At 45.1% G+C, this 23,879-nt stretch overlaps 1 protein-coding gene across 1 annotated transcript; it reads right to left on the bottom strand.

The window, feature by feature from the left end:
* Positions 1-2,850: 2,850 nt before the first annotated feature.
* TSPAN2 (tetraspanin 2) lies at positions 2,851-22,362 on the bottom strand. The gene is made up of 8 exons (XM_080633185.1): positions 22,287-22,362; positions 20,594-20,696; positions 8,492-8,589; positions 7,991-8,065; positions 7,359-7,460; positions 6,147-6,221; positions 5,380-5,463; positions 2,851-3,506 (listed from the first exon to the last, which is right to left on the bottom strand). Exons 1-8 carry the CDS (start codon positions 22,353-22,355, stop codon positions 3,441-3,443), a joined length of 672 nt encoding a protein of 223 aa, XP_080489311.1. The 5' UTR covers positions 22,356-22,362; the 3' UTR covers positions 2,851-3,440.
* Between the last annotated feature and the right edge of the window lie 1,517 nt (positions 22,363-23,879).

Below are 23,879 nucleotides of genomic sequence, written 5' to 3'. Positions count from 1 at the left end.
ACTCTGGAGCATGAACTGTATTTGAGGAAGTTTAGACCCTGGTTTGGGTTTAGTTACCTTTGAAAAGCTTTCCTATTGAGGACATGGTGTAGTTGCTTGGAAATGGTTTTGTACTGCTGACAAATATCAAAGATCTTGCACTTTGAAGAGCTGTAATGAAAGAGCAGCAGCACAGTGAGCTATGGGCACTATATATTCAGGCATAACTCTGCCTGTGACGCCTGAGCATTTCAAAAGGGCTTCTCAAGCTAGTCAATGGAAACTGAAGTTTTCAACTAGCTGTGATTTAAAAGCGTTAGGAAAGAATTCTTCCAGCTTTGTCAGGGAAGGAACAGTTGTACTTTCTGTCCCTCAGTGAGTTAAAAGACTTTCGGTTACAGAGAAAACTGCAAATATACTGTGCACCTAGTAACAAAAGGGGCTACATTTCTGGATTCTGTTAAAGTACATCTACTAGTTGATAACATGTTGATTTCCAGCTTAAATTATGCCAGTAAGTTGGAGAGGTGAACCAGTAACTGGTATTATTCTGTTCCTGATATGCAGTGCAAGTATCCCCTATACCTATGTAGCAGTAAACTCTACAGTATAAGCAGTAGCTATGCTCAGAAAAACAAATGTACTGATGAAGAAACCACCCCACAGACCCAAAACACTTGAGAACAAAGTTTGTTTTTTCAAGTCTAAACATATAGAAGACTTCTTCTACCACTCTTGCCTGTTTTCATAAGGCACTTGGATGGTTTTGTTCTTCTGAGTGTTTGGGGTGCTGGGGAAGCAACAGCAGGTTCTGCAAGCTGCCTTTTTAGTCAGTGCATCTCAAAAGCAGGAGTGGGAATCTTTCAACTTGCTCAAGAAACAGTAAACAATTAAACTCTGGTTCTGTCATTACATTCTGGTGCCTTGCATTTGAGGAATTGAAATCAATTTTATGTAGATGTGTTTAAAATAAAATGCTGTCATGATGAGGGGCTGTGACAGAAGGACATAGCTTTGTTTGCAGTAAATTTCTATCTCTGTAGGGCAATAATGTTGGAACCTGAACCAGTGTGCCCTAATGTGCTGCTTTTACTGGTTCTCTGCAAAGCTGTTTTGCTCTGAGTGGCAGTGACACTATTCACAGGTTTTTCTTTCTGTCAGTATTAGCTTGGCAGAAGCCACCTCAGCTGTGTACTGTCCCGTGGTCTCTTTAGAGCAGAACCAGTTGCAGGGGCAGTCTCAGATGTACCTGGGATCCAGGAAATTGCTTTGGCTGTGTCAGTTTTCTGCTCTGAGAAGCTTTCTTAGCTTCAGCTCAAGACCCTCACTGATTGGCTGCCAGTGTCATTCTCCCAGTTGAGCCTTTCCTAGAAGCACAGAGTAGATTGGGCCCTATTTCCTGGTCTGATGTTGGCAGAATAAGGTCCCAGGCCCAACTTTTACACGGCATCCATAGCTAACTGGCTGTGAACAGTGACCCAAGCCTAACTGTTCTTTGGTGTATGATATAACATCTCCCTGTCAGCTGGGTACCTGAAGCTAGGCCTAGAAACTGCAGTGCCTGTTGCAGCGTTAATGCATGGCTGTCTCACTTTCACAGCTTGTGCTTGAAGGATTTGAAGAGAGCTCTATGTAAAAGACAGCAGGATGTGTCAATTGGATACGTGGAACGGCAACACTATTTCCAGTCCTGAAGTAACAGAAAAGTGATGGGAGTTGAGGCTCTTTGGGAAATGAGAGATAAAGGTGATGAGGGATGTGCATTCCACACAAATGTGCACTAGAGTGCACGCATTGTCTGAAATCCCATTCCTTTCCATCATGTTTCCATGGCATAAAGACCCCATGACTTGTAAATCCAAGTCCTGTTAGACAGCAGGGACCATTTTGATGAGAGATGTAGTTTAGCTGAATTCTTTCCCATCACGTATGGAACAAGTGCATCAGAAATCTGATCTAGTGATCATGAGAGAGCCAGAGCTGCTTTGTGGGTATCATCAGCAAAAAGCTGTTTTCTGAAATGGTGAATTATCTTCAGCAAAAGAATTAAGAGATTCTGAGCCTTTGATGTAATTTATTTTCCCCTTCTGGGGAAAACCTTTCTCCCTTCTAGACTGTTTTAAAAGGAACATTCTCTTGTTCATAAATATGACAAATAGAAAAATAAAAATATAGAAACAAAGGATGTAAACTCAAGCCCTGAGGTATTTCAAGCACACAGTGTAACGTTTATACCTGACACACCTTTGAAAGGTGCCATTAAAGAAAAAAATGTACTTTTTGGCTCTGTAATATGTCCTATCTTTCTTTCCTGCCTTATACCTGCAAGAAAGGGAGAGAGGTTGAGGTAAGAGCCCCATGGAAGCTGTGATAGTCCCAGAAGCAGAAACAGAGGATATTAAAGTGCTGTGTGTCTTCCCCTGACCGTTCTCACTCTTCAGTTGGCTTCCCCAGGCCAGCTAGGCTCTACAGAGTATCTACAAAGCTGCTGCTATTCTGGCCATAGGCTCCACTCCTGAACCAGTATATATCCCATATAGAGTCTTGCAGGATACAGGGACTTCTCAATAAAGATTTTAGTGGTCCCTTTAACTCAGATTTCTATTGTTTTTGGTGTGTATCTCAGGCTAGCACTGCACTTGCTCCCAAATGACTGCATTATCTTACCAGCTTCTCACCTCTTTCCCCCTCTTCCTTTAGCCTGGATCTCCTTGGATGTATTTCCTTTCCCAGAGCTTTCTGCATTTGCATGAAGGGTAACAACACCAAATCCAGTCTCTGCATGCCAGTGGTGCCAGTGAGTCTCCTCACATGAATTCGAGTTTGCTGGAGCAGGCCTTTAGGCATTAGATTTGTTTTAATAAAGTCCAATTTTATTAATACTACTCTGTGCAGGCTTTGAAAAGAGCTGTTACAAAATAGATCCTAGGTCTCCCTTTTTAAAGTGGCATTTGTTCCTCTGCTAACCCTTGGCAAACGGGCTGGATATGAAGGGTTCCAAGCACTCTGTGTGTGTGGGGTGTGTACACTCTTGCATAGCGAGGCTCTGGAAGACTCTGCCTGCAAACATGCACACACAGCACAGTCCATTTGCACATACTTACCTAGACAAGATACTGCATATACAGGTACCTGCTCATGTACATACGTATTTGTAAGGAGAGATATGCGTGTGCTTACACAATGTCTATTGATGTGTAAACTCTTAATTGCACATATACAAACATTAACAATTAAATTAGTCTTAGATGCACCTTTGCTTTTCTTCGTTACAAAGAACATTTAAAACCCACTTCGGTTTTACTGTAACTAATACAATTCACCTGCTCCTCTAATGGGATATTTACCCTCATTATGTTAAAACACTGATTAAAATGTATTACAATTATTAAATTGGGTAGAAGAGCACTTCTTGTAAGCTTAGTCTGGAACTCCTGGGACATAGTTGTGCAGTGACAGTTTTAGATCATGTCTCTTGTGTTACGGATCGCACAGCACAGAACCATGCTGAATATCATGCCAAAGATCTAGAAGAGAAGGGATGTGATTTAGGGATCTACTTACAACACAGTTATAAAATAGTCTGCATATCAGAGCAATCTGAAGGTTATAACTGCAGAGCAGCAGGTGGCTGCTTCCATCTACAAACCCCAAGACATCAGACAGTTCACATTAAAGAGATTTCACTGATACTCAAAGCCAAGATTTTATCGTTGTTCTTTGTCCTAAAAGTTAATGCTGGCAGAACAGCCCCAAACATTAATGTTATTAACATAAATTTCACTGTGACTATTGCTGTTATGCCTGGAATTGCTTCAAAAGGTTCTGAATTTCAGAATGCTTAACATGGAATATTGTATACATATTTGAGTAAGAGCAGAGGATGATTGCAGAGGAACCAGGTCTGGTGCTGAGCATTGTGGTTTTACAGAGAAAGCCAAGCTCTTAACAGTTACTACTCAAGACGAAGGCTCTACAGTAAATATAAATCTCTATCCATGTTAGGGAGCTGGTTAACTAGAGGGAATGTCAAAGAACAGTGAGTGTTGCCAGAGTCTCCAGAAATTGCTTTTTTTGCTACAGTTTTAGCAGCTACTTCCTGAGGCTCCATTGCTAATGACTGCAGGTGAGCAGTACTATTGGGCAGTTACACCACTGAGTTCATATCCCCTCCCCACACACCTCCCTGATGAAGAAGGAGGCATCTCACCGTGCTCATGAAGTGTCAGAAACAAGCACAAAAAAAGTGTCCAGACATGCTTCTGCTGCTGAAGAGGTTATCATTCCATAACTTCTGCTGTAGCTGAGGTGGGAAGCCATAGAAGAGAGGTTCCTATTTCTAGTGTGTGCTTGGTGAGCAGTGAGGTTACTGGAACTCTGTGTTGCTTTGCTGTATTTTTGAGTGTGCATTCACATTTTGTACAAATCACAGGATTGTTTCATCCCCCTTCCCCATGCCATGGTTTCTATTACTTGCGTAAAACCTTCATCTGCTTTTAAGTGTCCACATAAGTCCAGGAACCTCCTGCTCACCAGAGCAGCTAAAGGTGTATTTCTTTCCTCATATTCTGGCTCCTCAAGCTGCTTCAGGCTACTGCTGGTTTCTGGGCCTGAAGGAAGTCATGGCACAAGCGCTGGAAACGCCTGTTTGACACAGGCTGCCCGACCTGCCACATCCTTGCGGCAGGGTGACATCTATTGGTCACAGCTCTGTGGTGGAGGAGCAGAATACGATACACACTTGGCGGAGAAGGTGGACTGAAAGGGAAGTTACTGATGCTTTGATGACACAATTTGGTGAAGCAGCTTCTGTAACTAGAAGGAGGTTTAGGAAAGAAATGCTGCTCTGAATATTCTGCCGTTTAAATAGCGTTCCTTTAACAAAATACCTACTGATCACTGGGTCTGTGACCTAGGAGAACTGTTATTAACTATTCTTTGCACTGAACCAATGCTAGAGCCAGCAGTTTCCTGGAAAGCCATTTCTATACAAAGGTTAGGCACCCTATTCTTTATGAAATCTAAGGAATGGATCCTTAAAGGGCTTAAAGCGTCAGTCTGCAGTTGTTGTGGAATAGATTAAATCCTGCTACAGCCTTTTGATTTTCAGTTTGGTTCATGTGCACTCCATTTCCTACTATTACAACAAAGTAAGTTGCCATTAAATACTTTGAACTCTGTCTAAGGGCACAAAATGAACTGCTAAAACAAAGTTAGGCAAGTCTGCTTGCACCAGTGTGGACAGTTCCCAGAGAGAGGATGTACTGAAAGTAATAGGAATAGCTTCACCTTTGAGGAATCTTGCCAGTTGCTGTAAGACACCTTCCACAAAGCTTTGAGGAAGAGACAGAGTACTGGGCTCAAATAGAGATTTGAGAATGAGAAGATGGATTTACTCACTGTGATGCCAGCAATTGCAATTCCAACAATTCCGACTAAATGCAGATTAGCATCAATTACTTTCTGGATCTCAACCAGGCAGCTCTGTTAAAAACAACTATATTATTCCTAGAAAAATATACTCCCAGCTGCTCTAAACAACAGATATTTGGAAAAATATTATTGCAGACACTGTCCTAATTCTTCCATCTGTGTCTTGTGTTTTGTAGGACAATTTTCCCAGTGTATTCCCTTTTCTAGTGAGACATCTGCGCCTCTTCCCTGTACTGGCTGGCACAGACAAGTCATCTTACAGTTTTCCTTAAATTTAAAACCCCTTCTATAATGGCCCATGCCAGATCAGGAAGTTTGGCCCTTCAGCTTGACATTGGACTAACAAGCAGATTCCACCCAAGACAGAGCTAACAGTATCCTTCTTAAGACCAACAGAGTTCCTAGTCAGGAATCTCCTTGCAGGCAGCCTTCACAGGGCTTTAAATTTAGGACTGTTGTTCTACTACATTGCTCCCGCTTTTCAGGTGATGTAATATTGTCTCAGCTACCATGGGATACTATAAGAAGGCCTCAGCAATGAGGGCTGGGTATGTTCAGTACAACTTCCAACTTACTTCTGCCTCCATTCTGCCCTATTTCATATGGAATTTCATGCTGTCACTTGTCAGGTAAAAAGGAAGTTCTTCCTTTCGTTTACTTATAGAATGTCTTCAATTTTACTAAACAATTGGCATGAAAAAGTGATTAGATCAGCCAGAACAGAGGATACTTGCCTTTGGCAGCTGGATATTCTCTGGACAGGGTAGTCCCATTTGTTGTTCTATACCATCTTTACCACAACATTGGAGCTAAATGAAGGAGAGATGAAGGATCAAGGAAGGAGAAAACATAGACTAGTTTCATACTGAAGGTGAGACAATAGATAACAACAAAAAGAAACAATACAGAACAAGTAATAAATCAATTCCCTATATTAATTGCTACTTCCAACTCAAAAATCAGTTTCAGTTGTCTGAAGCCATAGCAAACAAACAGATTTGTATTAACAACAACCTCGAGGTAGGGTTTTTGTTACAGATCTTGGAGCAAACTCGTGGATTTTGGGAAAGCAGCTCCCTGGCTTATAGGGAAACAGGAGTTAAAGGGAGAAAGCAGAAAGTTCAAATAGCACATGCAGAATTATGTGCAACACACAGAAGCTGCAGCAGAGAATGCCAGAATCTTTAGTTCTGACAAAACATATTTGGGTTTGGAGACAGTAATAAATCAGAGTGTTTCAGAGGGTTTGTTTTTCCTGTTTGCCTGTCTCCCACAAAATGCTTGGAATTCTTTTTTGGGTCAGAAATAACAACTATGGGAGAAGGACAAGAGGGTCTGAGGTTGTGAAATGTTTGTTCTAAAGAACGTGGGAATGCTGCAAGGAGCAACAAAGCTTGGGCTTTATCTCTGTGGGAGGCAGTGTAGATACAGGGTGGACACAAACAAGATTCAGGAAGTCACAGGTTCCAGTTCTGATTCATGCACTGACTTATTGGGTGGCCTGAACTGAGCCACCCGTGCGCTTTTGCTTCTTTACCTACTTGGTTCAGTCAGTGACAGGATCTGCCACACTGGAGGTCCTAGGACATGGGTCAGTTTTCTCTCTGACAAATGCAGAGAGATTCAGACCTTTATCTCCCTCTACATTTGTATTTCTTCCTGGATTTTAATATCCAGAAGGGCCATAAGAGTTGTATCTTCTGCACAACACAGTCCAGAAGCATCAGCTGAAATTTAAAAGCCTGGCCATTTTCAGTTTCAAAGGTAGGGATCACTTCAAAGGTAGGAATTCTGACAGAGCCATTAGGAAACAAGGTTGTGAGCCTCTTGATCCATCCTAAGTAACACTCAGTTCTGTTCTTTCCTACCTCAGTGGGAGGCACTCTGAATTTAAAAGGTAATGTGACAGTAGAGTAGCAACGTAAGGGTTGAGGAGGACTACTCACAGCCATGTGTAAGTGATAGATAGTCCTGTTGACCTTCCCCCCTGGGTTTTTCATATAGTCATCATAAATGTCTTCATAGATCTTCTGGGCTTCCTGTATTGCCTGCAGAAATCAGACTTTCCATGTGAGTTACCCCCAATCCAGTGCAGACTTCAGCTTGTGTCATCAGCCTCCAGAGCAGAAAATGATGCCTGGTAAACTGAGGTACTGTGATTGGAAAGACAGGAGGTTTTGTGGCCTGATGGCATTCAGAGGGACTCTGCATGGGTCAGAATGTACATCTGCTGTATTCTATGTTTTCGTTAAACACTGTTAGTTGGAGAAGTTCACTGCTTGAATCTCTCTGCCCTTTTCCCAAGCAATGCCCTCTTACACAGATCTACTTGATGTTCCTGGTGGATGTGAGGTTGAGTGACACCTGCAGATTTTCTTTAATGGGGGGGGAGCGAAATGCATCCCATTTTGGGCTGGTGATAACACAAACTCTCACTGACTCCAGATAAGAAAGTCAGAGAGTCTTCCTAGGAAAAGTCTCCTGGAAAGATTTGCTATGCAAGAGCCAGACTGTAGGTCAGTGGATGCCAGAGTCTGTAAGTACCCATTCGTTACATTAGAAGTTTCTTGCTACTTACCACTTTCTTTCCTATAAAGGCAAATACTCCAGCAGTGATCTCGGCTGCAAATATCACCAACAAGCAAGCAAAGAACTGCAGAGGAAGAAGAGAATCTTACATTACTAAACCTTGCACAATACTGCTTTACATGCACTGCCAGTCAGTCCCTCACCCTAGCCCGGGCCTCAACAGCTCACACAGTAACCAAATGGAAGCTGGTAGCAGGGGCTGTAACAATGGGTCAGGTCAGATTTCTTGTTATATGGGAACTAAGGTGGAAGTGGCAGAGATGTGGCTCATTTGGTAGCTTCAGAAAAGCCAGAAGGTAATTCCAGCATGTCATATGAGACAAGCAATGGAATTTCTTCATGCATGGAAGCTCCGCAATAGCTACATCAGCCAGTGAAAAGACTGAAGGCATTCCAGGTCTGGGACAATAAATATCTTCCCACTAGTGACACATCTCTGCTTTTGGATTATCTTCCTGTGCAGCCCAGGCCCTTGAAACCTTTTACTTACTGCTCCAAGTAAGCACTGAGACTCCCGCGCTGCTCCACAGCACCCAAAAAATCCAACTGTGGTCATGAGAGCCCCGGCTCCCACCAGCACATAGAGTCCTGTGGAAAACCAGAGTCAGAGGAGGATTTAAGAAGGTTTCGCTTCCCAAAGGCTGCTACCTCTTTTGTGAAAACCCCACATTTGTACGTAACAATGGTCTCTGGCTCTCACAAAGAGCATCTGTACCACAGAAAACTTTCTCTCACCACAAACCCCCAATGATTTCTTGAGAATACTTGAGGAATTTCAGGAAGACAAATGAGAAGACTCCTACCTCCCAAGTTTCCTGTCCCAAGGGCAGCTCAGTGCTGGAGGAGCAGACACCACAGCATCCAGAAGCACCTTACAACTCTTCAGGGAGGAAAGGAAGCAGAAAATCCCCTCCACATTGCTAAAGGGCTTATTTCTGTGAAACCTGGAGATGGAAATGTGCTCTGCTGCTGTGTAGGGGTGGAACTTCAAAAGCTACCTGGCAGTTATGCTCTATCCATTGCCTGGCAGCACATAACAAAGGACTTTGGAAGACCTTTGGGGATGGGTCCAGGCAGTACAGTGTGATCTTCCTCTGAAATCAATGCTTTAGCTGATTGCTGTTAGAAAGAATGGGGGAAACCACTGAAAGCTGTTAGAAGTGAATGAAACAAGGAATTTGCACCCTCTGGTGAACTGAGAGGAAAGAGCCTGGGAAGGTGGGGTGTGATGGTCGTAAGCTCAGCAATAGTCCTGATCTTGGTCACTGTAGAGAATGGAAGCTCATCTACAGTGATTTGGAGTGTGGCACCTTCCTTTATGAGCAGTAGCTGCTTTATTGCCTGCTGGGCAGGCATGATCCAGCATCTTTACTTTTTTTTTTCCTCCGGCATACCAGGGCCAGTGTTAGAATATGAGAGAGGAGCAGCTTTTAAAGGTTCACGTTATCAGCACATTATCATCAGAAGACTTGGAGACATAGGTTAGGGGTGGCCTTGGCAGTGCTGGGGAACAGCTGGACTTGATGAGCTTAAAGGTCTTTTCCAAGCTGACTGATTCTATGGTTCTGTGATTCAGTTCCCTCATGCCTCATGATGGGGGGCCAGTGGAGCTCCAGGCTGTGCACACTAGAGGGCACAATGAGCCTTCCTCCCGGCTTTCACTACCAAACTTGTAAGGAAACTTTTAGTCCCCTCAGTTACCAACTTAAACATTGTTTTACAATCTGACCCAAATCTTTAGGGTTAACAGAGCTGCTGGCATTTATTATCAGCAGTCCTTGTGTAACCTACACGAGAAAGCCTTACAAATGACAATGTGCAGTGGTTGTTAGGAAAATGAAACCTCAAACAAGAGTCAGTACATGAGTACAGAGCATCCCTCTCTGCCACACAGCTGCAGCCTGCTTGGAGAAGGCAAACTCTTGCCTGCTGCCCGTTCAGTGCCACATCACTGTCCAGTCACTGGGTATCAGCCAGATAATGATCCCAGCTATTGTGATCCTTCTCCTCCCTCCATCCTTCTTGCCCTGGTACCTTTCCTGTGCCCAAGGATTGCTGTGAGGACACACGTTCTGCTAAACATCACTAAACCGGTTATCATTAACATGGCTTTGCCAGGTCTGTGATGGGATATGTGGGATTTGCTGCTTGCTGAATGTTCTGGCAGTTCATATTCTGTATTTTCTAGATTTTTAATATTCAGCATCTTGTGACTTACCAGGACTGAGCTAATATAATAATTGTACACACATCACAACACAGTGGGTTTTACTGAAGGAGGGGTACACAAAGATATGTATGGCTCAGGAGAGAAAGGTCAGCCCCTCATGGAAGAATTGGAAAAGACAAAACCTCTCAGGTGCAGAACCTTCTGTTGAGCTGCCAAACACCAAACCTGCCATTTCCTGAGATCTCCACGGCAACAGAGTGTAAATACAAAGATGTTTCCTGGACCTTTTTCTGTGTATCCCTCCCTACTCCAGTCCCTGTACTTACTTATCAGGCAGCTCAGAGACTTTCGATTAAGGCTGGGAAGACGTCTTCCCCTGGGTTTTTGGTGCTTGCAGATAGCAAAGGGGTGAGACCACTCTCAGGAATTTGGATTTGCTTTTGTCTGAGGAACAGCCTGAACATTTCCCCCGCATGACTCACGCCACCTCGGGCACAGCTTCCCTTTTAAGGCGTGTTACAGGAAGGCCTCACACCACTCACTAAACAAAGCGGAGTCTGGCCTCACAGCTGAGCCAGGCAGGAGCTTCAAAGCACCTTCCTCCATCCTCGGTTCAGGAGAGTTCATTCCAGACCTTGCCCTTTCTCAGCCTGCGGCTGGTAGTTGCTGATCCTCAGAGAGCTATTTCTTCAGTTTTGTGTCAGTCTTGTTTTTCCACCTAGATGTTTTTACTTGTCTGTAATATAGACACACATGTAATCCTTCACACAGGAATGAGACACTTGGGAGAGTAGCTTGACAGAAATTCAAAGGGACTCAGCTTGCACTGTGTGGTTTCCTGGCACCCAGATCCAGGTATGCTCAAGTGGAAGATGCTTTCCAGGGAGGGTATCAAAGGAATAGGTTCAAAACCAACCTAGACATTGTAAGTATATAAGGCAGGGACTTACACTTCTTTTCCTAGCGGGCTATATGCAGCAAGGTAGGCACGATCATCTCAAATTCTTAATAGGAATAGATCTAAACTGAAAAGTGAGACTCTAGAAAAGAAAGGGTGGCAATATATGGCACCCCTTAGAACCACAGTCTTCCTTAGTGCCATCATGCATTGACAGCCATCAAGTTAGCCCAGTCAGGATCAGCAAAGCAGACAAGTCCAGGAATTTGGTGGTGTTAATGCATCACTGGGCAGTAGTGTCATTTCTCAGAAGTATCTGAGCTTCACTACAGCCCATTCCTTTCCAAAAAGCAGGATGGAAAGCAAAGCCTTAATCAGCTTCTATTCATAAGTGCTTCCATTGTAAAACACAAAGCCTTGGCATAGCCTCCAATTTGGCATGTAAAGCACAGCAGAAAAACAGAAAAGACAGTTTATAGGCACAAAATGGAACATATTTTGTAGCTAGAAACTCTGACGCATAAAAAGTTCTCCACAAAGCTCAGCACGGCCAAAAGAAGTGTGCAAGTGGGGCTGAGGTGAATGGGAAGTGTTGAGAAGACTCTAGCTGCAGCTTTTTGTGCAGCAGAAGTAAAAAGTATGAGGTAGAATGGAAGCAAAGGTTTGTGGCCTGTGTGAAATGTTCTCCTCTCACCTCTTCTCGCCTCTGTTCATTTCCTGGGGCTTAATTTTGTCACTCAGATCTGTGCCAGCTACTGAAGAGTTTGATAACAAACTAGCCTTCGAGTTCAATGGCAGCACGCAGCCTACACAGGAGCTGACAACAGAGGAAGAGGGGATTCTGAGGACAGGCACGCTGCTACACCACTAAGAGGGGCAGAAACCAGCCATGGATGTGACTGCCCACAGCTCAGGACTATATTGCAGCTGCGTGCAGGACACACAAAGCAGATCACTGCCAGCCCCTGAGTGCAAAGGGGTAGAGAGGCATGTGCAAAATGCAATAGAAAACTGGTTGATGGAGCAGATGCAGCCAGGACGCTGCTGACTCTAAGGGGTACTGGAGGAAATATGGGCTTCTTTGTAAAGACGAGGATGAAAAGCTGAATGTCATAGCGCTGGGGTATTTTTGGCCAGAGCCTATGCTCATGATCTCTTTTGTGGGGCAATACTCCGGTTTTGGGATGGTGGGTTGGTTTTTGGTGTTTTAGCTGCACCTAAAACACACCCCAACCACACAGTTTTTTTTAAGCTGTGAAGGAAACTAACACTTGTACTTTTAGCAGTAAGCCAAGTGAGAGGACATCTAATAACAGATTGATTTCCTTTCTGGCTAAAAAGCAGAAAGTGTAAGAGGGGAGGCCCATACTTCAGCAAAGAACAGATTTGGAAAGCAGTAAAGCAGCAGTTTTGCCATATACTTGATTTGTTTTTTTTTATTCATCCCATGGGGAAAATCGTTATTTCCTGAAAGGAAAATGTAACATGGGGGTATTCCCTGTGAAAATCCCAGTGGGAGGAATTCCCATTTTCTAGCAGGCTTTGCAATTACCAGGGAAATGAAGAAGTGCTTGGACTGAGTGACAACCATGACCTTGGGTCCAGAGTCCCCCTGTGCTCCTGTTGCAGAGACTCGTGCTAGGCCGAGGTGTGCACTGCCAGTGCTTGGAAAGAAAGGAAACACCACAGCACAAACCAGGCAGGTAGGAACCTACTAATATGCACATTAAAACCACTGCTGTTGCAGACATTGCATGAACCACCACCACCACCACCACCTAGGCTGGTAGAGATCTGATTTTAGAGTCTGGAGTAGACCCTCTCCCAGAGGTTTGGTTTGGTTTTTCTTCCATTTTCTTCCAAAATCTTACTGATGCCTTTGAGATTAAAAATCCCTGTCTAGAGCCTACCGCAAAGAGCAGAAGCAGACATACACTGTCTCCCTGTCTGCTGTTATTTCATATGGGTTTCTTGTTTACTTGGCTGCTATGCTCACTTTCCATTCTAAATAATTCTGCTTTTCCTTTTCTGGGCTGAGTAACTAACACCAAACAAACTGCCAACTCTTCATACTCCACTGAGACAACAAGCAGCTCTGTTCTTGCTATAAGGGATGCAGAGGCAGTGATTTCAGGAGCCCCAGAATGCAGCCATGATTGAAGAGGTTTTCCTGAGGTTGTATGTGCATTACAGCCCAGGAGGGAGATGTCATCCTCCACAGAGAGACTGAGTTTCTCAAGGACCAAGGACCTGGTAGTGCAAATGCATTATTGGAAAAGCTGAGAAGCACATGTAGGAGCTGGAAGTAACAGGCCAGACAGCACAGTTGTGTATGCACATCGTAGCAAAGTTGGTTTCTGAAACAGGCTTATTACTAGAGATTACCATGTCTGTATTAAGGGATTTTTAGTATATTTATCTGTAAAATAGATTTGTAAAACTGGAGAAGAGAGGCAGTATTCTGAAGGCAGGTAAATGTCTGGAGAATTGGAACTTCCTATTAATTTGAGCATAATGCACAGACATAGTTAGATGCCTTGTGTGAATTCAACAGGTATTTTGGGGTTAATCTTCCTGGAACCACGAAAGCATTACAGACTGCTCTGTCAATACCTACTTCACCCAATACTAAGCTCACTGAAGTCAGCTGTAATCAACATTCATGTATTAGGTGGATCTGCTCTATCAGGATCCTGTGGCAATGGAATACTGTGAACACTGTGAAAACCTTTCCACTCTGGAAGTTGTTCATAGTGCGCAGTATGATAATCATCTGGTGAAACTTCTTAGCACTCTCTGGTTTTATTGCATCCTTTTTGACCACATACAGCACTCAAGACACTGAGTGCATTAGAAAGTTACACAATGACATTACAGTTTTTCAGTTGGATTCTCATTTCCTTTCTTAAGAACTTCTGACATTTTATCTGCCTTTTGATGGCAGCTGAAGGCACTTTTGTCAAGAGTAACTGACAGTGAGTCTAAGGTCATGTTCCTGGGTGGCTATAGCTAATGCAAAGTCTGACAGTGTTTTATACTGCTTAGATTATCCGTTATCGCTTGTGCCACACTGCTTTATTGATCCAGTGTTTCATCTGCCTTTTTAACACTCAGTCATTTGGTATTCTGCAATCCTCTCACGATTAGGGCACCCTGAATAATTCTGCGTGCGAATATGTTTCCATGCAGACATCAGCAATTGCACAGTTCTAATGCTTAAATGTACAGGCTCCAAACCAGAACACAAATGTGTTCTCCCCCCACAGCAGTAAAAGGTCGGACTCTGCAGACAGCTGTCTCTCCACTGCAGATAAAGTAAGTGTTGGAACAGAACAAGCCAACTCGATGAAAACCCTCTCTTTTGAACTAACACATCCCCAAAAGGAGGTTGTTGCTGTTTCATTCTTTTCCAGCAGACAAAATGCTTTCCTCTTACTGGTTTCAGAGTGGACAGTTCCACTGTTTCCAGCTCTGTCAGAATGAAACATGACACAGGAGATTTCCATTGGTTAGACTGGTTTGGTTTTTTCCTGGAAGCCACTTCAGAGCCTGGCATCTCGAGCACAGTTTGGCCTTTTAAATAGAGCATGTATGAAGAACAAAACATGCAACTGAGAAAGCCTGAGCATGAAGTGGTAAATGCCCCATTCCTGGCACTGTTCAAGGCCAGGTTGGACAGAGCCTTGGGCGACATGGTCTAGTGTGAGGTGTCCCTGCCCATGGCAGGGGGTTGGAACTCAATTTTAAGGTCCTTTCCAACCCTAACTATTCTGTGATTCCTGGAGTTTACTGTGCTGCTACAGCAAGAGGAAACATCTTGATGTCTTTTTACTTCACACAGAACCAGCGGTAGGTTTATCCCCAGTCACTGAGGTCACTTGCTACTGGTGGCTGTTTTTGGAAGAGCAGAAGTGTTGAGCCTGTGGTGCCAGGCTCTGCAATGGGCAGTGTGACTGAAATGAGGTACAACTACTTGGTCAGTCACTGAGGTGGCTCACACAGAGTGAGCAGCATTCCCAGTGACCAGGCACCAGGGTGGCTGCCAGGTGCCTAGAGGAGAAGAGGGTGCATCAAGAAGGAAGTGGCATAACTGTCAGTTCAACTGTTGCTGCTGTGTGGAACTGCAGAGCTTCCAGATAACTACACCCAGACCAGGGTGGGAGAAAGGTTTAACCAGGAGGGCAATTTAAACAGGCAAAAAGCCTGCTCAATTATCATGCTCAAGTGATAAGTCAGTCTTGGCATATTGCAAATATAAACCAATCAACCTGAGACAGATGGACAGATTATTCCAGTAGAATCCCAGACTGGTTTGAATTGGAAAGGACCTTAAAGCTCCTCCAGCTCCAACCCCTGCCACGGGCAGGGACACCTTCCACTAGAGCAGCTTGCTCCAAGCCCCTGTGTCCAACCTGGCCTTGAACACTGCCAGGGATGGGGCAGCCACAGCTTCTCTGGGCACCCTGGGCCAGCGCCTCAGCACCTTTCCTCAAGGGAAATGCTTCTTCCTTATATCTAACCTAAATCTCTCCTGTTTCAGTTTGAACCCATCACCCCTTGTCCTATCACTACAGTCCCCGATGAAGAGCTGCTCTCCAGAATTCTTGTAGGTCCCTTCAGATATTGGAAGCTGCTCTGAGGTTTCCATACAGCTTTTCTCCTCTGGGCTGAACAGCCCCATAGGCTTAAGTAACTTGTTTTATCAGACTTCTAACTTTGTGCTGGCCTTGCCTTTCCTTTGCAGGTGGGTACTGACTCTTAGGAACTGACTGCCAGGTTTTACAATCCAGTGCAGGGACTGAGGACTTTTGAACAACTTTCATTTTGAGTAAGGGTGAGATTTTTTGTGGGGTGGTGCTGTCATGGTTTTAAAGCAGAGTTTCCAGTGCAGCAGCTTTCGTTTTCCACTCGGAGCCACTATCAGACTTTTCTAAACCACTCTTCCTCAATACAGAAGAGATCTGCACACAACATGACAGGAAGAAAGACAAATTCATTGTTTAAATCTTAAGTACAGACTAAAAGCCTCTCTAGTACACATGATAGCAGGACCATTTGATGCTCATCTCTACAGAGAGGCTGCTTTGCCTCATTTTAAAGGCTGATAGAGTTTGAGGCTATGGACTTTGGAGAGAAAATACTGTTAACGAAGGACATAGTGCTTGATTCCAAAATAAATGACTAGAACTATAACAAAATGAGGCACAGAAGCAGAGAATTGCTGTTTACATGAATTTAACTGCTGGCCAACACCTTCCTGTTTGTATGGGCACCCACTACTATGGAGAAAAACTACTAATATCCTTCAACTCCAGACATGACTTCATATCCTCAGGCATGTGCCTTCTAACTGTACCTTTCAAAGCCAGCATGATCACTCCTGCTCTTGTAGACCCCCAGAGAAAGCCACAGCCACCCTGCAAGTTCTGCCCACAATTGTTTTGGTCCTGATGAATGCCTGGACCCCAGGTTGGATCACGGAATGAAAGCAGAGAAAATGTAGCAAAGCAGAAAGTCTGTGCAGGAGAAGCAATACTTCAGTGCTGGCAGTTATGAATAAGAGCCATCCACATTTAGCAGCAGGACAAGGGGTGATGGGTTCGAGCTGAAACAGGGGAAGGTCAGGTTAGATCTGAGACAGAAGCTCTTCCCTGTGAGGGTGCTGAGGCGCTGGCACAGGGTGCCCAGAGAAGCTGTGGCTGCCCCATCCCTGGCAGTGTTCAAGGCCAGGTTGGACACAGGGGCTTGGAGCAAGCTGCTCCAGTGGAAGGTGCCCCTGCCCGTGGCAGGGGTTGGAGCTGGATGATCTTAAGGTCCTTTCCAACCCAACCCATTCTAGGATTCTATAGTTGATTCATTCACGTTTGTCAGGTTTTGTTAGCATTCCTGAGGGGGCTTGTTGAGTACATACACTTCATTTTTATTGCTGCTGGCAGTGATGTGATCCTCTGCACTCCATTTATGAGGGATACAGAGAGTTTGTCCTCCATGTTGCCCAAGGAACCAGAACAGGCTTTCCTCTTCATCCGCCAAAAGCAAAGAGAGGAGAAAAGGTGTGTTGAAGTAACCCTTATAACCCCCATGCTAGTTTTCATTGCACTCAGCAATGCTGACCTCTGAGGTTCACACAAACATCTCTCTTTTCCTTCCGATTGTTGCAGACTTTCCTGCCAGCAGAAAACTCAGCAGAGTCTTGGCACAGGAGTCTTGAGAAGGATGAACAACTGGAGGGAATTCCCTTATCCTACAGCTCTTTTCTCCATTTGTCAATAGTGTCACAGGCAGCTCAGGTAAGAGGTAACTGCCCCTCTACTGACCTTTGCTGAAATGATCTTTTATTTTTCCTTTTTTAAGAGAGGAATGTATGAAATCCACCAAAGCTGAACTGCCATAGAATAGGAAAGCTGCAGTTCTGCTTCACCAGTTGAAGCACAGGCACAAAACATACTGTGAGGTGACATAACACAAGAACATTGTCATGCAGTGGGAACTCAAAAACTTGGGGAGCTGCAGAGAAAGGATGGCCAATTTTAGGAAGCCACTCCAGTGTAAGATACACGTGCTAAAGTGGATGAGGAGACTTCATGGGTCAGAGAGTTTCAATTCTAACCTTTAAAGTTGTAAGTTAAAAACCTGCAAGCTGCAGTGGGAAATACGGATCACCAAACACAAAACCACAAGCAACAGATAGCTCAGAACACATATGTGTGCTTGACCTCAGCCCTGCTGCCTCTGAGTTGTTCTCAAACCAACACAAACATTTCAGTGGCTGGAAAAGATGAACATGTCTGGTTGCCAAGTCAGAGCCCAAACTGTTCCAGGGGGCAGAGAAGACTGGGCTGGGCTGGGCTGATGGTAAAGAACAAGGCTATTTAAGGAGACTCCTTCTGCCCTAATGGAAAATGCAAGGATATAATTATCAATCATTTTAAACTAAAACAACATTTCAGAACCAGGAAAATAAACCCTATCGTAAGGAAGCACAAGAGAGAAGCTGGTTAGACTCAGCTGGCAGCTGAGTTCAGGTACAAGAAGAGCAGAATGTGCTGCTCTTTAGAATCAAGAAAATGGGCTGTTTTCCACAAGATGCTGGTTCTGGACAGTGCTTCAACCTACCAGGCAAACTCTGAACGCAGCTGCAGTGTTGTTCCAAGCACTGGCACAAAGCTGAGCTGAGCACAGCGTTATCGCAAGGCAGACACAAAGCGGGCAGTGGAACAGAGCTAAAAACAGGACTTGTTTTTAAATCTATGGCCATGTGTTTCTATCTCCAAGTCATATTGCTGATCTCTTTCTCTTGAAACTCTCTGGGCATCTGCTTCTTGTGTTCCATTCTGAGAACTCCTATGCAAAAATTGGGCTCTCACCCAGAACGCATGTTACAGAGCAAACACATAGAGCCAACTGAACACCACTCCCTGTGAGAAGGGCCCAGTACACGACTCTCAGGGGACTTGGAGCTGAAATCTCCTAAAGCCCTTGAGCATGGTGGTCAAGTGGAGCCTTGCCTGCTGCTAAAACCCACCCTTATGGAACTCATCACCATTCCTTTACCACTATCTTAGTCACAGATTGTTACCAGCCTCAGACTCAGGCTGCCCCATGAGAAGTCACAACAACATTTAATATGATCTGTAAAGAGCGAGGGCAGCAGAAAATGTTTTGCTTTTCTTTAACAGGAATGCTCCGTGTAGTAGGCACAATGCCCACTACAAAAAAAGGCCAACACTTTGGTCAAAAGTTCAAGTTTAAAAGAATCTTCAACATTTACGTCCTGTTCTTAGCACTTCCTCTACTAGCAGCTATGTATTACAACGTGCAGCTCTATAAATACATGTGGCAGCCCCAAGAGTTGAGTGTTGCTGTATATGATGAAACTTTTACGAGAACATGCCCCAGGACTTCTCCATATTAACTGCTCTGATCTGCTTTTGCAATTTCCATACAGGACTGAAGCAGATTAAATCTTGTAGAGATTTAGATACACAGGCACTAAATAACACCATCTTACAGTCTGCGCTTGCAAAGCTGTGAAATGACCATGGTGCTTATTCACATCACAGGATCTATTATTTTCTGGCTTCTAACAAACCAACAGTACTTGATTTTGAAGGCCAGAACATCTTTCTGTCCTGTTGGATCTCCTGGGTCAAGAATAAGTGGATGAGGCAGGGAAGAGCTCCAAGATAGAGCATAATAAATTCAATAGGTATGAACTGGACCTGGAAAGGAAGTTGATGATCTAATAGCAGCTCGGATGTAAGAGAAAACATAAATCATACTTCCTGGCTCTGTGTCAGTGGAGGTGCTACAGGGTAACCCTCAGGTCCCAGTCAGATTTTCATCTGAATGGTTTTATTCAGCCTTATGAACTTCCACAAAACTTTACGGGGTGTAATATTCTACCCATCTGTTCCACAGCACCATACGGGCAGCTCTATGCCTCCAGCCTGGCTGCATATATTAAAGAAGCTTGGGGCTAGAAGTGTGGTGTGGCAGAGCCAAGGTCTCCTCCACTAAGAGAATTGGGGTATTTAAAGTCACTGCGTAGCTCAGGCAGTGTTCCTGGGATGGGTAACTGACTGCTACAGGACTTCTGGGGTCACCTTCCATTCTTGGCACCCTGTCAGAGTGGCTTGATGGACAAGGCAGGACAGGGGATTCATTCACACTTGGCATTTGTAGATGGCAGAAACGTTTGTACCGACTGAGTGAGTCCATCCTCAGGCGTGAGACATTAAAACAGACAAAAATGTGACTCTTCTGGTGTAAAGGCATGTTGCAATTGCCAGTGGACAGAGAAATGCAGCTGCTGGCAGTCTTAGGGAGCTGCTATTTTAGGATGTCTATAGATACGGAACAGGGGTGGTGTTTCCAGAAAACCCACTGAAAATCCTCGGGAGAAGGAAGATTATCTTAAATGCCTAAAATTAGATATGACCAATACCAGTTCTCTAGCCTGGGGAGCTACTGATTTCTGTCTGGGCTGGACAAGCAGCTCTTGAGGTGACTGAATACTGGGGGTGTATTTTTACTTCTCAGCTGTGGAAGGATTTGCTCTGATACTTGAAAGCGCCACCCAGGGCCCCTGTGTGCACGCACAGGGAGAATGGCGAGCAAAAGCTTTCCTGCTGCGCCGGTGGTAACAGCGTTCAGAAGTGGCAGTTGTTTCACTGGTTAGCAACTGCACAGAGAACTCTGGAAGGATTTTTTGGTGAGCCTCATGTTCCAAGAGTCTGACCCATCTCAGCTTCTATTCCAACAGTATTAGCACAGTTCACTTAGGATCCGTGAGGGCTGGATCAGGTCTGAGAGAAGGGTTCACTTAGGCCTAAGGAAGTTGATGCCAAGCAAAGAAAGGATGAAAACCATCATGCACATGACACAGAGCACCAGAATGTCCAGTTTTGTGTAGTTCAGGACAGGAATTGTTTGCCTTCATATAATTCAATGTATAAGGTATGTCACATGCCCCAAGATGAAACCAATGCTAAAGTCTTGTCATCACAAGCATTTTAACTTACCCATGAAGAAATACTCTGGAGACCTTTTGTCTGAAGCAATGTCTGCTATAACCCCACCAAACCGCAGCCACAGCCCAAAGGCAATGACAGCCAGTCCTGCCAGCTGGAAGAGAAACACACCAGTCAGTACTTCAGGAAGGGTTGGCTGGAGAGCATTAAAGAGATGTCACTGGTACCTTGTACTTTCTCGAAATCTCACAACTCAGGATTGCACTGTCAGAAAATTCAGTGTTTGACAATGAATTCCTATTAGAGTGCAATGTACTTCTTTCTTCCTTTCAGCTCTTAACTGTAGTGGTGTTTGTGAACTTCCACTCTTCTTTCCTTCCTAACCCTCAGAACTGCACTGTGGCCAGGCAGGAGGCCACACAGGGCCTCAGTCTGGACTCAAGATGCTGTTCCTGTAGGAAAAGCACCTTATTGGGAAGTGCTGTGTGACCAGGAGTTAAGCCCTGCTTAACTGTGATGTACACCAAACTTTGATGATAGAAGTAACTTAATTGACTTCCATCCCTGGCAGTGTTCAAGGCCAGGTTGGACGGGGCTTGGAGCAAGCTGCTCTAGTGGAAGGTGTCCCTGCCTGTGGCAGGGCGTTGGAACTGGATGAGCCTTAAGGTCCCTTCAACCCAAACCATTCCATGGTGATGATGATGGTGATGAATGCCCCCAGTCCAGCTGAGGAGATGGTTTCTTCCATCTCAGTGAAAAGGCAGATAACAAAACACAGTACTTGTCACTTTTGTGAAACAACATAACACAAAGCTTTGTCCTTCTCCTGACTTGCAGCTGCAGCTGGGCAACATCACTCTGCTCCTCCAGCTTGAGCACAGCAGCACTGTGTACCCGGAGCTTGCAGTGCTGTCACCAAGAGGGAACAGCACTTGGTTTAACTGTGCTTCAAGCATAAAGGAGACAAAAGCCCAAAACTCTTTGCTCCAGAGAGGCTGAACGAGATTCTTTTGTGACTTCTTTTTGAAAAATAGTGAATGAGAAAGAAAGAAAAAGACGTTTAAGAAGATAACATTGGTGATTGTTATCCCTTCTGGAGGGGAGAACACAGCATGAGGGAACGTGAAAGGAGGAAAGAAAGCTTGAATTCAGCAGTGCTATGGAACTGTGAGACCATTAAAGGGGCAATGAGGGCAGTGTGGGCATAGCACTTTCTAAAGCTCTTGAGGGTTGAGCAGTAGACACTTTATTGCCCCATTAGTGTAGCTTTCAGCAAGTGCAGTCTGATGCAACGGCTTTCTCTTAGGATGAGCTTGGGAAAGTAGTGGCTGTTGGCTTGCTATTTGAAATTACATTATTAAAGAGCATCGTGATGCTGTGAAGGAGTATTCCGCTGGAATACACAGTGTGGGACGCTGGAAAACCTCTCACAGCCTCCTGTTGTTGGAAATGTTAATTCTAGTTGGGGAAATGGGCACTAAATTACCGGTTAGGAAAGGTGGTGGCTTTCCTCAGCAGTGGCATCTTACAGCGAGTACGTGTTTCCCCAGCGAGAACTGCAACCCTACGGAAGGGAGTAGAAGCCGAGGCAGAGGACTCAGGCAGCCCGTCCCGGGGCCGGTCCCTGCCGCGGGCAGCCCCGCACCCGGCATCCCGCACCCCGCGCTCTCCCCCGGGCCCCGGCAGCGCCCGCAGCAGGTGCCGCGGCTCCTCCCGGCCCCGCTCGGCCCGGCGCGGCGCTCACCCAGAAGGTGGTGTTGAAGATGCACAGCAGGATCTTGATGCAGCGCATCCCCCCGCGCCCCGTGCCCATGGCGGGCGGCGGCTCCGGCAGCAGCTCCCGCGGCGGCTCGGCCCGGCCCCGACTCGCGTCGCCGGCGGCTCCGCGCGGGGCGGGCAGCGGGGCGGTGCCGGGAGGCAGGTGCAGCGCTGGGCGCGGCGGGGGGGGACCGAGGGCTGCTTTCTCCTGCCCTGCTCTTCCCTTCCCGACCCTCCCCCGCGGCTCCGCGCCCTCTGCCCGCCGGGCGGTGTTTCCCGCGGGGTCTGGCAGCTCCCGTCCTCTGCCCTTGCGGGGCTCGGCGGCTGCGAGGACACGGAGCAAACCCCGCCGGGCACAGTAAAATCCCTCTCGGTTTCCCAGGCGTGTGCTGGAGGCCAGGACTTTAGACCCTTAAATGCTGAAGCTACCAGAATCCATGCCCGCAGAGTTATAAGCAAGGTTGAAAAATGGGATGTGTGAAGAGAGGGTAGCAGGAAAAGGGCCACTCTCATTAGGACTGTTTTCATTTATACTCAAACTAACAGCCCCTAAAGTTCATTTTCTAATCTCTGATACTCTTTTGTTCTCAAGGTTTAACCCAAACACCCTGTTTTGTTTTTCAGCTGCTGTTTTCTTTACCAGTCTTCAGAAAGTCAAGTCTGAAGGTGCCTGTGGGGCTTCAATGGAAGCACAAGGTAAGGCAGTCTCTGGAGGAGTGAGGTTTTTGTGTTAAGCATTTCCTCTCAGTGTTTAAGGAATAAACCATTAATTTTCTGTTTTGTGTTGTAATGAGATAACTCTACAGTTTTACCCATACAGATTGTCATCATGTTTAGAATCATTTTTTCCACAGGGTGTGTATGGAAACCATGCAGAAAGGCATAGGGAAAGGTGCTGTGGTTGTGGTATTTCAACTGCAATTACACTCACCTAATGATCTGGTGGAGGATGGTGGAGGTGGTTTCTGTTTTCACTCACTTTGCTGTTTATTCACAGCTGCTTTCAAGTCTGGCAGCAATTGGGGAAAATCATCCTAAATAGTTTATTTGACTTGCCCTGGCAGAGTTTTATGAAGCATCTCTTGTTCCATTTGCAATGAAATATACTTTCTTTTTTTGAGAAACAAAGCAAACCCCTGTAATTCCCCTTTTCTGCTTTAGTGTGATGCTGTGCTAAATGCTATTGACCTGCCAGGTCCCATGTATTTCTTCTAAAACCACAGATCCATTTGAATAGAGAAAAGAGCTTAATGACAATGAGATGGATCAAACAGCAGGAAAAGACATGGGATTCCCCCAGTACATTGGAAGCAGTAAAAAAACTCCTAAAGAAGGTGCAGTTTTGCATTGGGTTTTGACAGCAAAATAGGTTTTGAAAGTCTTTTATGAGGTTTCTCTACTTCTCTAGTAATTTTCATGCTAATTTCTTCTAGAAGTTTAGGAAAGAATCGTTCAGCCTTCATAAGTAGTAGGTTACTGCTACCTCATTCTTGCAGTGAATGAAATACAGCTGAACAGATGCTGAATTTATCAGGAAGATTTTGCTCTTCCCAGTAAGCAGGTTCAACTGGGACCTGCA

Source organism: Psittacula echo (genome assembly GCF_963264785.1).
Source record: "Psittacula echo genome assembly, chromosome: 22".
In the NCBI taxonomy this organism is placed as follows: Eukaryota; Metazoa; Chordata; class Aves; order Psittaciformes; family Psittacidae; genus Psittacula; species Psittacula echo.
The sequence above is the reverse complement of the archived record's forward strand: the minus strand, read 5'-3'. Positions and strand labels throughout refer to the sequence as shown.